The 16112-nt window shown below is 43.9% G+C and overlaps 2 protein-coding genes across 3 annotated transcripts; both read right to left on the reverse strand.

Moving 5' to 3' along the window:
• Nucleotides 1-1102: 1102 nt before the first annotated feature.
• Ubqlnl (ubiquilin-like) lies at nucleotides 1103-3352 on the reverse strand. The gene has a single exon (NM_001013899.1). The coding sequence runs from the start codon at nucleotides 3139-3141 to the stop codon at nucleotides 1303-1305; it is 1839 nt and encodes a 612-aa protein (NP_001013921.1). The 5' UTR covers nucleotides 3142-3352; the 3' UTR covers nucleotides 1103-1302.
• A 2607-nt stretch (nucleotides 3353-5959) lies between these two features.
• On the reverse strand, nucleotides 5960-14321 carry Olfm5 (olfactomedin 5). Of its 2 annotated transcripts, none has more exons than XM_063285421.1 (6): nucleotides 14103-14321; nucleotides 11202-11354; nucleotides 10205-10429; nucleotides 9878-10043; nucleotides 9349-9508; nucleotides 5960-7409 (listed from the first exon to the last, which is right to left on the reverse strand). In XM_063285421.1, exons 1-6 carry the CDS (start codon nucleotides 14187-14189, stop codon nucleotides 6620-6622), a joined length of 1581 nt encoding a protein of 526 aa, XP_063141491.1. In that variant the 5' UTR covers nucleotides 14190-14321; the 3' UTR covers nucleotides 5960-6619. The 2 variants fall into 2 exon arrangements, with proteins under 2 accessions (XP_063141491.1, NP_001099757.1); NM_001106287.1 differs by having other exon boundaries at nucleotides 6377-7409; nucleotides 14118-14215.
• Nucleotides 14322-16112: the final 1791 nt, after the last annotated feature.

The raw sequence follows: 16112 nt of genomic DNA on the forward strand, positions 1-16112 counted from the left end.
CCGGGTCCTCCTCGGCCTAGCATGATGCCTGCACCCCACATGGAAGGCCCTCCCATGATGCCAATAATAGGCCCTTTTCCTCCTGGGATGATACCTGTGGGACCAGCTCCTGGGATGAGACCACCCATGGAAAGCCACATTCCCATGATGCCTGGGCCTCCAATGATGAGACCTCCTGCCTGCCCTATGATGGTGCCCACACAGCTTGGCATGACCCGGCCAGACAGATAAGAGCAAAAGTGCTCTTTATCCTTTTGTTTTTCTTGTTGTTTCACCAGGAGATCTTGGTGCTGAGCCTGAGTGTTTCCTAGATAAATGACAAGGAACTTCCCTTCCTAACAGAGAGGATGCTTCTGGAGGGAGAAGTGATACAAAAAAGTATAGTTTTCACTTATATTGTGAAATATGAAAATAAAGTCATCAGCTCTTTTAGTTAAAAAGGGGGGGGGGATAAAAATATCCATAGGAGGGGATATGGAGGCAAAGTTTAGAGCAGAGACTGAAGGAACGGCCGTTCAGAGTCTTCCCCACATGTGGCCCATATAGATACAGCCACCAAACTAGATAAGATTGATGAAGCTAAGAAGTGCATGCTGACCGGAACCAGATATAGATCTCTCCTGAGAGACACAGCCAGAACATGTCAAATACAGAGGCAAATGCTAGCAGCAAACCACTGAACTGAGAACAGGACCCCCGTTGCAGGAATTAGAGAAAGGATTGAAAGAACTGAAGAGGCTTGCAACCCCATAAGAACAAAAATGCCAACAAACCAGAGCTTCCAGTGACTAAACCACTACCCAAAGACTATACATGGACTGACCCAGGGCTCCAACGCATATGTAGCAGAGGATGGCCTTGTTGGGCACCAGAGGAAGGATAAGCCCTAGGTCCTGCCAATGTTGCACCCCAAGTGCTGGGGAATGTAGGGTGGGGGGTGGTAAGGAGGGGTGTATGTTGGGGGTGGAACACCTTAATGGGGGAGTGGGGAGGGAGACTTATAGACTGGAAACTGGGAAAGGGAATAACATTTGAAATGTTAATAAATATATCCAATAAAACAAAAGAAAACAAAAACAATAAAATGAAGACAAGTCTCAGATGAAGGCAAGTAAGTGTAGCCATTTTATTGACAGTTCTTCCAGCCATGACCAGTAAGCTAGTATTCAGTTGAGCAAGATTGATTGGTTTCTCCTGTTCCAGGGCTGCTCCCAGTTGGAAACATCAGGAAAGGTAGGAAAGGCAGGTGAAGTGGTCAGATGGGTCAGCATGCAGTAGAAAGCAGATGGGGAGACATAATGGTTAGAATCCCTGAGAAGCCTTGAGTTTGTGAATAGCAGCATTAGTGTCACCATCAGTAGCAATGAGAGCTTGCAAGTTGGCATTATAATTCACAAATCCCATGGCCTGAAGACATTCCATCTCTTTGCTGAAACGAACCTCGGGGGCTTGTAGGGAATGGGAAGAGTCTCCAGACAGAGGCTGTTCTCTCTGAAGGACTGTTCCAGATTTGTGGCAACTTTCAGGACACTGAGGCTCAACTGTGTCTTGCACATTCCAAGTCCAGGGCACTGTATCAAGGTAGTCACAGCTGGAAGGAATAAGCCAACCCAGACCCCATAGGTAAGGTTCAATGTAGGGTAAAAGGGCAGGAGCCTCTGTAGCCAATAGCTGCAGACCATGCTCAATTTGTAATAGTGCTTGCGATGTTTTGGGGTTGGCTAGGGCTAAAAGCAAGTCAGAAAGCTGGGACGACTGCAAGGGTGTGGCAGTTTGCTGCCTCCACTGCTCATTCAGTTGAGGCGGATTCAAAAGCAGCAGCATCTCAGCTGCCATGTGTGGGTGGGTCCTAAGCAACTGGATCATGCTTCTTGTGATCTGAGAACTGGACTGCTCTTCTGACTGCTGGAGATCTTCCTCTAACCACTGGGCAGAGCTCCCTTGAGGGATGGTAGTATCCTTATCGCCTTCTCGAGGCTCCTGGATGACTGGTATGGTGCATAAGGATGGGATCTCAGTTGGCTGCTGAACAGCACAGACATTGCTTTGGCCCTGGGTGGCAGCTATGGCTGGATTTTCCCTGGAAGCATTGTTGGTGGTGTTTAGATTAGCCTCTGTTGGGGTAGTTAAAAATCCACAAGAATTTGCAAAAATGACTTGGGAAGAAGAGAGCTGGCCCCATTGTTCTTGGGGTGGTGGTTGACATAGCGAAGGAGTCTGGACTTGTTCTAGTACTTGTTCAGCCAGAAGAGCTGTAAAAGAGTCGTCCTCCAAAAGATCATGCACATGCACACCATTGAGCATGTGGTCATTGAAATTGTCATAGCCCTGGCCTAGGACAATGTTTCCATTTGGAATTGTCTCCAAGCCCAAGTATGGCTGTGGGTTCAGTGTATGCTCAGGGTTCTGTGCTGGCTGCTGGATCTGCATTATCTCTTGGATGATGGCAAGGTGCCTAGCCAGCTCCAGAGTCTGGCATAGGATCTCAGAATTGTCAAGGAGATGGGAAACTTCTGGGTTCTGCTGTATCAGATCTTGCATATCTGGGTGTTCTGGGGGCAGCTGATGCATGAAGAACATATTAGACAGCAGTCTCTGGACACAAAGAGTCTCCAGCATCTGTTCAATCTGCTCTGGACTACCCACTTCCGGGTCTTGAGTACACACCTTGGATGCATCCGGCTCCATGAGAATGGATGATTCCACTTTGGTTTCACTCATGCCTGCAGATTGGCACACTGTGCTGCTATTTCCTTTGGGGTTTCTGTCTTGATGGCACGGATTGTTGGTTAACAGGTTCCGGAAAGAGTGAGTCAGGGACCTGGAGCCATGCTTGGATTTGATGACGACATGGATGGTGTGGCCATCTGTGATGCCCCTCTGGCTCAGTGTGTCATGGTCTTTTAGGAGGCGGCCCATGGACACCAGTACCAGTTGTTCCATTTGGCATTTGAAGTGAGAAGACAGTTGTTCCTTGAATTGTCTCACTGAGGTGTCTTCAGCTACTGTAAAGACGTTCTGGTTGCCTGGAGTCTTCACAATCACTCGAATGACACCTGGAGGGATATTCCCATCTGCAGGCACACCTGCAGGATGCCTGCTCTGGGGCATCCTAGGTGACCGAGAGATAATATGCGGCATAGACCTTAGTGGATAGTCAGATGGAGATTAGGCAGAAGCAGGGGTAGGGAGGTGAGGGCAGGCAAGTGGTCCTGCTGGCCTTCGTTGCAGGTGTTGTGTTCTGAGGTCATAGGTTAATTTTTCTTGATGCCCCTAAAAGGCATGAATGGGCAAAAGCCAGAATTATTCGATGTTGAACCCTCACCCCAATTCTCCAGATGTGGCCCAGCTGAGGCCTGGCGTGGCTACTGACTCATACTTGGCACAGAGTGGACTAAGTAGTGATGACCCTTCACAGCTGCCCCACCCCCGAGGGTGTTCAGAAAAGAAATATTGTGATGTCAACTTAAGCCTCACAATACATCATGATGAAATGGAGATGAATAAATTTGGGAGAGTGCAGATGTTTCTCTTTGCAATAAAACAAAATAGGGAAGATTTTTAAAAAATGAAGATAAAAGTTCCCAGTAAATAATAATAGTAGCAATAAGACAAGACATGGAATGTGTGTTTTTTATAGTGCCGTGTGTTGGAATGGCTAGGCTTATTGTATAAAGTGCTAGATCTGCTGAAAACATTAAAAAGACTCAATCTAGACAGAAAGAATGAAGTCTACATCACAGGAAGGACTTATTAATTTTGCTAATGATCTTTACAAAGTGACCATTAGAAAGGGAAATGGAGGTCAGACTTGATAAGTCGTGCCTTTAACCCCAGCACTCTGGAAGCAGAGACAGGAAGATGTCGATGGTGAGTCTGCTCTACAGAGTATGTTCCAGGCCAGCCAGGATAGTGAGACCTTGTCTCCAAAACTAAATTAATTAAATAAAATAATGTTTGAAGAAAGAAAAATGAAACAAAAGTGAAAATCTTATGTGAAAATCTTAAGTACTCTGAGGTCTAGACTGTGAGATTGTTGACTTAAATGAGAATGTGTCCATATATGATTGTTTTCTCCAGGAAGTAGATATGAGACTGATGAGACTGGCCATGGAGGCTTTTTTTTTTTTTATTAACTTGAGTATTTCTTATTTACATTTCGAGTGTTATTCCCTTTCCCAGTTTCCGGGCAAACATCCTCCTAACCCCCCTCCCCTTCTTTATGGGTGTTCCCCTCCCCATTCTCCCCCCATTGCCACCCTCCCCCCAAGCAGTCACGTTCACTGGGAGTTCAGTCTTAGCAGGACCAAGGGCTTCCCCTTCCACTGGTGCTCTTACTAGGATATGCATTGCTACCTATGAGGTCAGAGTCCAGGGTCAGTCCATGTATAGTCTTTAGGTAGTGGTTTAGTCCCTGGAAGCTCTGGTTGCTTGGCATTTTTGTTCATAAGGGGTCTCGAGCCCCTTCAAGCTCTTCCAGTTCTTTCTCTGATTCCTCCAACGGGGGTCCTATTCTCAGTTCAGTGGTTTGCTGCTGGCATTCGCCTCTGTATTTGCTGTATTCTGGCTGTCTCTCTCAGGAGAGATCTACATCTGGCTCCTGTCAGCCTGCACTACTTTGCTTTATCCATCTTGTCTAATTGGGTGGCTGTATATGTATGGGCCACATGTGGGGCAGGCTCTGAATGGGTGTTCCTTCAGTCTCTGTTTTAATCTTTGCCTCTCTATTCCCTGCCAAGGGTATTCTTGTTCCCCTTTTAAAGAAGGAGTGAAGCATTCACATTTTGATCATCCGTCTTAAGTTTCATGTGTTCTATGCATCTAGGGTAATTCAAGCATTTGGGCTAATAGCCACTTATCAATGAGTGCATACCATGTGTGTTTTTCTGTGATTGGGTTACCTCACTCAGGATGGTATTTTCCAGTTCCAACCATCTATCTATGAATTTCATAAAGGCATTGTTTTTGATAGCTGAGTAATATTCCATTGTGTAGATGTACCACATTTTCTGTATCCATTCCTCTGTTGAAGAGCATCTGGGTTCTTTCCAGCTTCTGTCTATTATAAATAAGGCTGCTATGAACATAGTGGAGCACGTGTCGTTTTTATATGTTGGGGCATCTTTTGGGTATATGCCCAAGAGAGGTATAGCTGGATCCTCAGGTAGTTCAATGTCCAATTTTCTGAGGAACCTCCAGACTGATTTCCAGAATGGTTTTCCCAGTCTGCAATCCCACCAACAATGGAGGAGTGTTCCTCTTTCCCGTGGAGGCTTTTTACAAAGACACCCCAAAAGTAGAAGTGAGTAAGTTGCTATTTACAGCACATTTTCTTTTTTTTAATTAGATATCTTTTATTTGCATTTCAAGTGTTATTCCCTTTTTCTGTTTCCCAGCCATAAACCCCCATCCCATTTTCATTCACTTAATTTACATGTTGTTTGATCTCTATCTCTGACCAGCAAAAACGGACTGAGTGAAGGATTTCAAGGTCTTTGCAGGGCTTAAGTAAACAGCAAGGACAGAAGGTTCCTCTAGGTCAAGTGGTAGCAGTGCAAACTTTAGTGATGCATTTCCCAAGAGATAGGTTCTCAGGAGTCCAGAGTCAAGATTCTTGGGACTCGGATTCTTGGAACTAATGTTTGATTGGTTTTTTGGTTTTTTTTTCTTTTTAACTAGGAAACTCATGAATTATTAATGGATATTAAATGTATACATGGATACTTAAATGTAGAAATATATTTAAATTTCACATGTTCTAAGATTCACATTTGTGAATATTCACAAAGGGAAAGTACATGCATTCTCTAGCTTGGGGATCTGAGTGTATACAGCTGCCTAGAGAAAGGGGAGAATTGTGTAGCCAGATAAGGAACACACAGAATTTGAAACTGCATGTTCTCAGTATGTTGAAGAGGAGGATAAAAGGACAAACACAGACTAGGAGACTTCCTGCAATCACACCAAGAAGCCTTTATTGAGAATGTCTTGAGCCACAATCCCATCCATATCTCATGCTATAAATCCTGACTGACATCCTGGAACATAGTCAGGCCCAAGTGCCTCTTTCAATCCTACTCAAATTTAAGATCAGTTGAGGGCAGTAAAGAATTTATCTTCAGACCAAGATTCTGCCTCCCTTCTCTGCAGAACCTTTTCAGAGTATGGAGATCTGAGAGGGAACTTCTCTACCCAACTCTCAAAACCAACTTCCATGGATCTTCTCTACTGAAGCCAGATGCACTCAACCCTGAAAACTAAAGGTCACATGGTCCTAGAATCCTAGGTACTATCCTGAGAAGTTTTAAAGCATGATGACCAAGCATCAGAAAAAAAAAAGAGGGCACCATCTCTCTAGCTAATTTTTTTTGTTATTTTTTTCAGTGATAAGGATTGAATAATGCATTTTCTTCCCACTTACTGTGCTAAGCATTGAATCTAGGGCCTGGTACATGCTAAACACATGATCCAGCACTCAGCTACCCTGCCAGCCCCTCCCTAGCTAACAATGTCTTTTGTTTCTTAATCAAGTCCTTGCAAGCCATTATTAGTACCTTAATGTGTCGACTGAGATATTGATGATCTACAAAACAAAATCAATCATTTGGAGGGATAGTTATTAAGGGAATCGTCCTTCAAGAGGGGAGGGAGAAAACATATTTCTAATAGGACCCTGGTGAGTCATGGAGTCTCTTATCCTAGATGGCTGGTTGGATTTGATAGGTTTGAATGGAGCTGGAGCCCCAGAAGGCCTTTTCATGGGAGAGCTTGGCAGCTTTAGTGTCAGGAAGGTAAGGTCATAATTTATTAAGAACCCATCATTATAAACATAGAGCCTGTGATCCCAAGGGCAGTAATTGATGCCATGCAGAGTTTCCAGCATCTTGTCCAACAGGATGCTGAGGTGGTGTTCCTGCCCAGTGGTCGTGTCATAAGCATAAAATATTTCCTCTTGACGAGTGCTTAGAGAACGCAAAGCATAGAGCACCCCACAGGCCATGAAGGCCCCTGAAAGAGCAGGCTTATACTGGCTGGTATACCAGGTTTGCTCAACTTCTAAGGTGCTGTCATTGAGAAGACTTACAACCAGATTGCCTTTACTCTCCTCTGTGGCATAGAAAACCCACAGTCCCTTCTCATCACCAGCAAAATCTATGTCAGTCCAAGGCACACAAGCATATGAGAAGCGGTTGTTGTAGGTGGCACCAGGCAATGGTCGTCGTAGCACTAGGGTGTTGGAGGAAAGGTCCACCTTGGCCATGTATCTTGTGCCATAGTAATTAAAGTACATGAAGTTCTTGTACACGGTGTTGCCACTGCCGTCACCATAGCCCATCTTCCACTGCTCATAGTGCTTCAGCAGTACCAGGTCATCATAGGATTTGTGCAGCCTATAATAGTCAAAGTACCTAGGCCAAGCCCCACCCAACATTAGAACCATTAACTACAGCAGTAACCAGGGTAGTAAAGTACTATGAAAATGGTCATCCTCAAATGAAACATCTATAACATGACCCAGGAAATATAGAAGAGAGGATGGAAAGATTAAGTGTAACAACCAAAGGACCAGAAGCCTGCTGTGTCTTTTGGATATGACAGAAATTTTGTACCAATGAATTTACAACAATACAGTCACCCAAAGTCACTGCCAGGGGATAGAGAGCTACAAGCAGTCCATAACTGTGGGGGAAAGAGAATCTGTTTTCTTCAGGCACGAACTCCCTAACAGATTTGCCCATGTCCAAGTGGTCAGCCCTACAGATGGGTACATATGGGAAACACTGTGTGTGTTTGGTTTGTGTGTGTGTGTGTGTGTGTGTGTGTGTGTGTAATTACAGAAAAAGAGAATATAAATTTTAAAGGGAGATGTGGGGTGCACACAGGAAGAGTTAGAGATGAGTCAGGGAGGGAAGGGTAGTCATGATGAACATACATTGCATTTATATATGAAATTCTCTGACCTACAAAAATAACAGTGGGAAGCCTCACATGCCAATTAAGAGCATAGACTTTGGAGCCAAATGGAATTTATATTCCATCTTTTATTTACTATGCACTATGCCCAAATGAACAAATGAACAGCCATTCTAAAAGCAACAACTGCAGTGTCTGCCGGCCATGTAAATGCATATTCTCATTAAATAATACTGAAAATATTACATAAAGCAAAGATACCCTCAAAGATTATAGGGCTAGGTCTCAGAACGCTTAGATTCTTTCTTCGAAGTCACAGAGTTTATAACTGAAACCTGACAGGAATAACAAAAAACATTGACTATGAGAAATGACCTAGACATTGAAAACAATAAATTTAGTATAGTGTTTATTATGAAGAGCAAATAACAAATAGTAGCTGATGCATCCTTTACGGACAGCATCTGTACCATGGCTGCACTACATGCCACCTGCTGGTGAGATGCGAGCGGAATACGATTCTAGAGTTAGGTTCAAGGAAGTTTCAATAAAAATCGTTCTTAAGTTATAAGCATTTAATGCTTTAACATTGGGCAGTAGTTCTACCAATTAGCCTCTTGAGAGTACCCGGAGTAAAGATACAGGCTTGCTGGTGTATCTTACAGGCTAAATAGGCTAATAATTGAAGTTGGGAAGCATTATTATGACTAATGTTCATTTCTTTCAGAAAAGCTTCAAGCAGGACTCTTTAAAGGCTGGTTCCACTCAAATTTGTTTCTCTCTCCCGTGAACTGCTGCTCAGGTAGGTCTACACCACACTTCCACATACATGGACTTTAACCTGAGTGAGTTGCACCCACCTTCCTAGCCAGCTGATACCTTGAAGGGCTCGCATAACTGTTCACTGATTCAACTAGCCATTCATTTAACCAACAAACACTTGTCAGAGCACCTACAGTGGTTATTCCTACTTCTCCATGTAATCTCATGAAGTTTTGTCATATATGTAATTACCCTCTGGTTCTGCATAGTTAAGAATGATTCATCAATCCGAAGTCACTTAGCATAAAGCCAATATTAAAAATCATCCTCACTACAATCTTACTATATATCTCAAGGTTGACCAGGATCATTGTTTGAAATTCTAAGCAAAAGATTTCAACCCTAAAGATAAGTTATAGGACAGTTTGTATTTGAGTTGGGATAAGACTTTGGTCTGCAATAAAATTAAAAACTTCAGAGTAGTAGGAGCCATGTAAGTCCCATAGGAAGTATTGGTTGGACTGCCAGTCCTAGGCTACCCTGGCTGGCTCAGTAGCAAACATAAGACAAAGATAAGAATCTGTACTAGGGCTACTGAGAAACCTGTTGGAGCCAGGTTAAAGTTCATATGGAATGGATCCAGGCACCGAAAATTTGTCATCTAGGACTCACCTGCCATCAGCACGCAGTGGAGCCACCCAGTAAAGGGAAGAAACTGGATTGGGTGCTGAGTCGCGACCCCAGGCACCTGCCTTATATGATAAACCCCTCCAATTGAGCTTTACCACAAGGGGTCTGCTCACTTTCTGCAGGCCTCCATGAGCACAGGAACCTACAGGGGAGAGTGGACAAGATATAAGCTAGGTGTGTAACCCATAGGAAGCAGAGTATGGACCATAATTATCACATGTGTGCTTGAGAGCATGTTCATGCACATAAGTGTACACATAATCATATAAATAGACTGATTTTGCAGGAATAGAGACAAATGCACATGCTGGGCTAGGAGCAGTATGAATGGCTGCATATGTGATTATGTCCGTGAGAAGATACCAATCTTGGTATGAACAGGAAACTGAAGATTTATTCCTTATCAAGATCTTTACTGGCTTCCCCTTAGTCCCTCAGTTTACTATAGCAAGCATGTATTGGCCCAATCGTTGAGAAACAAAATCTTGGGGAAACCAGTCTGTGAACTCACCAGGAGCCAGAGGTGGACCAGGGTGTCTGGAGGATTGTTCCTGTTCCTTTTCCCTCTCGCACTCACTTAGTTGGCCCTCAAGGATGTCCACTTCCTCTTGGAGGGCATGGAAGCTTTGACGGTCAGAGTCAACCAGAAGCTTCAAGGTCAGACTGGCATTGGTCACCTGAGAATATGAGATTGCAGGATCATAGAGTTTGCTCAAGCTCAACTCATGCTATCATCTTTCTCCAGAAAGAAAGGGTTTTTGAAGGTGTCAAATATACTTCACCAGGTAAGACAGGGGCTGTGAGAGTAAGGGGGGGGCTCTTTAATATATCTACACACCCGGTTCTGCAGTTCATAGAGGAGGTCTGAGGCTCCACTCACACCTCCGTTGGCCTTAAGCTGGGCTGCCAACTCCTGTGCTCCTTCTAGCTCCAGGCGTAGCAGGTTGAAGGCTGGGTTGTCATATTGGGACAGAGTGACACCAGGATTTCTGGCCTCCAGCATGTGACTCAGTTCTAGAGTCTGGCTGTCTTGATCTTCAATGACATGTGCATACTCCTTGACCTGGGCATGAGAGGATAGGTATATAGTTCCTCTAAATGTCAAGGATGATGACTTTTCCCATCCATTCACATCCAGAGATTATGACTCACAAAGCATCTATGTCTAACACCTTATTTAACAGTACTATTATCTCCATTTCTTACCTGAGGATATTCAGGTCCTTCTTTTTCTGGAGCCAAAAAAATTCCACCTATACCATCCATAGAACACTCTAGAGCCACCCTTTAGGACTACTTAGATGAGTAAAAAATATAAAAATACCAACTGTTCGTTTGACCTTATATCATGAAGCTTACTTGGGAGCTCAGCAAGTAAGGTTCACTGCCACACTTGACTGCAGATATAATATTTCCGCTCATTTGCCCTTATTAGGCTTAGTGCTGGGCTTTCCAGATCAGTCCACAAACCCATGAACACAACACTCAGTTCGTTGACACAAACCTATTCTCTGCTCCTTCACATTGGTCATCCTGATTTCAAGCCTTTGATTAAACTACATGTCTGTCTATGGTTCTAATTTCTTGTTTTTCAATGAATCTATGGCTAGTAATTTATCTATCAATAAAAAAAGCACCTGTAATCATCTATGAGCTTTGTTTTATTGTTATTACTGTTGGAGACCATAAGAATAGTACTGGCTTTCCATTTGATTCTAAGGATTGATCTCAAAGACAAGGAATCATTGCCATGGACTCATTCCTAAGCTGAAACCAATAAAGGGTGTGCTTCCAAAACTACTATCCCAACTCCAACACAAAGCTCCATCACTCACCCTGGACAGCTCTTGTTCATACTTGCCAATGAGCTCCTGTAATGTACTCTGTAGCTGTTCCAGCTGCTGCAGGAAGATAGAGCTGTTGGGTAGATGGACCACACACTGGAAAGTGCCACTCTCATCCATAGAACTTAATACACTTCTTACCAGCTGCAAAAGCAAGACCAAAGACACACTGAGGGCAATGAAGCAACTGGACCACCACATGCTGTTTGCAAACGGGAAACAGGAAAGGAAGCCAGCCCTGCTGAAGAACAGTTCACTTCACACATGGAGATCCTACTGACTGCATAGTGGTCCCTCTGCTGGGAGTTTGAGTTATTTTTAATGTGCCAGTGAAGTTTCAGTTCCCTTCCAGCTTCCATTATTTGACCACCCTCACCCTGTAACATGTACTGAATGGATATGGCTACACACCACATAGCCTATTGCCAATATTCCCTTCATGTGTGGGGGAAGGTATCAATTCTGGCCTTCAGAAAAGTGCTGAGGCAGGCTTAAGAAACTTTGGTTCTCTACAAAGTCTCCATTCTTAGTACTTGTGACAGATCTCCACAACCTCAGCCTCTCCTTTAGAAAACAGGCAGAGAGAGTTCCTAATCATCAAGAGAAGCAACAGTTGGCATCCACATCTGGATTCAGATCTAACACAAGAACATAGCATGAGGTGAGCAGTGATGCATGCACTGCCATTAAAATAAAAAAAAACACTGGAAATCAGTCTGTAGGTTCCTCAGAAAATTGGACATTGCACAGACTGAGGACCCAACTATACCTCTCCTGGGCATATACCCAAAAGATGCCCCAACATATAACAAAGACACGTGCTCCACTATGTTCATAGCAGCCTTACTTATAAGAGCCAGAAGCTGGAAAGAACCCAGATGCCCTTCAACAGAGGAATGGATACAGAAAATGTGGTACGTCTACACAATGAAGTACTATTCTGCTATTAAAAACAATGACTTCATGAAACTCATAGGCAAATGGAGGGAACTAGAAAATATCATCCTGAGTGAGGTAACCCAATCACAGAAAAACACACATTGTATGCACTCATTGATAAGTAGATATTAGCCCAAATGCTCGAATTACCCAAGATGCAATGCACGGACCACATGAAACTCAAGAAGGATGACCAAAATGCTGTGCTTCACTCCTTCTTTAAAGGGGGAACAAAAATATCCATAAGAGGGGATAGGGAGGCAAAGTTTAGAGCAGAGACTGAAGGAACTGCCATTCAGAGCCTGCCCCACATGTGGCCTATATATATATATATGGCCACCAAAACTAGAGAGATTGATGAAGCTAAGAAGTACATGCTGACCAGAACTAGATATAGATCTCTCCTGAGAGAGACAGCCAGAACATGTCAAATACAGAGGTGAATGCTAGCAGCAAACCACTGAACTGAGGAATTAGAGAAAGGACTGAAAGAGCTGAAGGGGCTTGCAACCCTATAAGAACAACAATGCCAACCAACCAGAGCTTCCAGTGACTAAACCACTACCCAAAGACTATACATGGACTGATCCATGGTTCCAACTGCATATGTAGCAGAGGATGGCCTTGTTGGGCACCAGTGGAAGGATAAGGCCTAGGTCCTGCCAAGGTTGGACCCCCAGTGTAGGGGATTGTTGGGAGGGCATTAAAGGAGGAGTTGATGGGGAGGGGAACACCCTTGTAGAAGGGGAGAGGGAGGGGTTAGGGGACTGATGGACAGGAAACAGAGAAAGGGAATAATATTTGAAATGTAAATAAGAAATACCCAATTCAATAAAAATTTTTAAAAAACCACAAGGTTCTTAAACTATAGGAACCTTACAAAATCATGTAATTAATAACTGACAAGGCCGCGAGCTTCTCCAAAATTTAACATTTATTCCAGATCTTGTGCTCTAACATGGAAGGCAGCTACATGGCTCTACATTATGATGGAGTGGGTCAGCATAAGCTCAGAAAGGTAGGAGGGAGCAACCTGGCCACAGTGAACCAGGCAAAGCATGCAGCAGCTCTAGGGCTAAGAAACACATGTGTTGAAATCTTCTTACCCTTGCCATAATGTGACTTGCTCACATCCAGTTCAAATTCACTGATTCTAGAGCTATATTCCCTTTTTTTCTCTCTTGACATTGCATATCTCTCTGTGCCCCCAGTACCTTCAGGTGGATAGTGGCAGACATTGTGTGATTTACCCTATTTTACTTTAAGATAGGTAGGTAGGTAGGTAGGTAGGTAGGTAGGTAGGTAGGTAGATAGATAGATAGATAGATAGATAGATAGATAGATAGATAGATAGATATATAGATGATAGGAAAGTAGATACATACATGCATGCATACATACATATATACATACATACAACACCTGTAATAGAACCTACCTGCTTGTAATACAGTCACTTAAATGTGTTATTATAATTCTTTAATTAGTTCCCACTTCTATTTGAAGCTGAATAAACTCTCACTAGATTGAAAGTTCCTTCCTCAGTTTTTAGACTAGGCTCATTATAGCAACTGGAGTTCCTTTATAGAAACATCTAAACATATGGCCTCTATACTTCTCTGAGTTTTACCCTCTACCATATCTTTTTGAGCTCTCATACCCATAGTTTATTCTGGTTATGTCTCCAGCCTGAAACTCACTTCAGTAGGTTTTAGATTAAGGCAGAAGCTAAAATAGAGCAACTCATCTCTGTCTCTATCTCTGTATCTCATCCTGTGCCCATACGACCTAAGTGAAAATTAGAACAAAATGCTGCCCCACCATTCAACTTTCCTCTTCGAGTTCTCTCTACCTTCACTCTTGCCAAGGATGTAGGAATTCTTAAACAACATGAGAATGAAAACGTCAGCCACCCCAAAATATAGAACCATCTCTCTCCTACATGATACTTACATCCTCTCCCTGTACCTGAGGCTGTCCTGGAAGCACCAGGGGCAGCAGCAGTAGGAAAGAGGCCATAAGAGCTGGGTCAGACCGCATCTTGATCCAACTGTAGGTGTGTGATTAAGTCCCTAGCTTTCCCCTGAGCTTTTATCTTCAGAGCAAATGAATAGTCTCAGGAGGAGGGACAAAGATTTCAACATCAAAAGGGATAAGATGTGTGAAGGGTCTTGAAAGGAGGGAAAGTGTCATAGCAAACTGGTGACTTCAAACATGGGTGGAAGTGGGTTTCTCCTATGAAAACATGGTTGTCCTCATCCATCCCAGACTGATGTCTGTCCCCACCTTTCAGGCCCTCTTATACAAATAGATTAAAGCAAACCTGAGACATTTGGAGGGGCCTTGGGATGGGTCCCTTTCAAAGGGGATTATGGTCTTTTCCTCAACTTTCAGGGGAGGAAGGCCCTAGAAGGAAATGCAACCTAACCTGTTCATTCTAAGGACCAAAGCCATTTACTTGGCCACTTAACCATGGCCCTTGGATGGGGGCCAAAGTGTGCCCCTTGGGGGATCGCTTAAGCAACACTGCACTGTGTTGCCTTCTTACAAGCCTTCCCTCATCCTCAGCGATCGCCTCCTCCACAATGCTGAGTGCTCTAAACACTATCATTCTACTTAACCTCCAAATGCTCTTTAATCTCTCTATGCTGGATGTCCAGTCTCTGCTACACGTGTTCTAAGAAGCCTCTATGCCACCAGCGACAGAAGGCTATCAAGCCTCAAGCTCTCTGGCCTCTCAAGGAAGAGTTTGATTGCTAAGGCCTGGACAAGAAATCACAGCTTAGGACTCTCACATTGGGCTATTCTAAACGTGTGTGTGTGTGTGTGTGTGTGTGTGTGTGTGTGTGTGTGTGTGTGTGTGTGTGTGTGTGTGTCTGCCTGTCTCTCTCTCTGTGTATGTGTGTGTCTGTCTGCCTGTCTCTCTCTGTGTGGGGGTGTGTCTCTGTCTCTGTCTGTCCTCTCCCTCTCTCTCTCTCTCTCTCTCTCTCTCTCTCTCTCTCTCTCTCTCTGTGTGTGTGTGTGTGTGTGTGTGTGTGTTCTTAGTCACTTACTTGAGTACTTACTACTCAAGCAATGTGGAGTCTCCCCAGTGACACTAGATGTCATTGCCAGCTGCTGTTCCCCTCTTTCTCACAGTGACCCTAAGTTCAGACTCTGAGGCCGCCTACTACTAAAGGCTCTCTGACTGCTCACTCGTCCTTCAAAACCCTATCTGTGCTGTACAGCTGGTTTTAAAAACACACATGAGTTCTCTGTTTCCTATTCTAGAAAGACTCTGAGACCTGATTTAGACATAATTCTGGGGAATTACATTATATTACAATATAGGGCAATCTTTGTATGTTTTCAGGGTAAGGCAGTAAGATTATGGATTCTAAGTCACCACAGGCTAACTCAGATACCAACACCACCATATACCGTGCACACACATCCATAAACACACATACAAACCACCACTACCACCACACCACACAAACCAACCTGGAGGAAAGAATCTCAGGAAAAGAGAGTTCATTTGTGATCTACCCAGAGACCAGTTTTGTCGCTCAGTTTCCTGAGAGGTGGAATCTGGTGCTCTAACCATGGCCTATTAGATTATTAAGCTACAGAGTGAGGAACCTCAGGCAGGTGACCGGACAACAGTTTAGCAGAACTGTCAAGTTTAGCAGAGCTACTTCTGGGGTAGTCAGTCATTTGCACAGCTTCCCACAGAGCAGAGAAGTTAAAACCCACACTAGATGTTCCCACACAGGAGCCACTGATTAGGAACCACAACTTCCTTTTGGAAGATGATGCTTTGCCAAGTCATGGCACCCAGCCCTGTCCCCTTACCATTGGGCCCCACAAACTCCTCAGGACCCTGAGAACATCCTGTTTGGGTCCCTTACACAGGGCAGAATACAAAGAACCTAATGTATCAACTCCCTCAGTAGCTGGAAATGTCTGTCCCCAAACCACAGG

This window comes from Rattus norvegicus, chromosome 1 (assembly GCF_036323735.1).
Source record: "Rattus norvegicus strain BN/NHsdMcwi chromosome 1, GRCr8, whole genome shotgun sequence".
Taxonomy (NCBI): domain Eukaryota; kingdom Metazoa; phylum Chordata; class Mammalia; order Rodentia; family Muridae; genus Rattus; species Rattus norvegicus.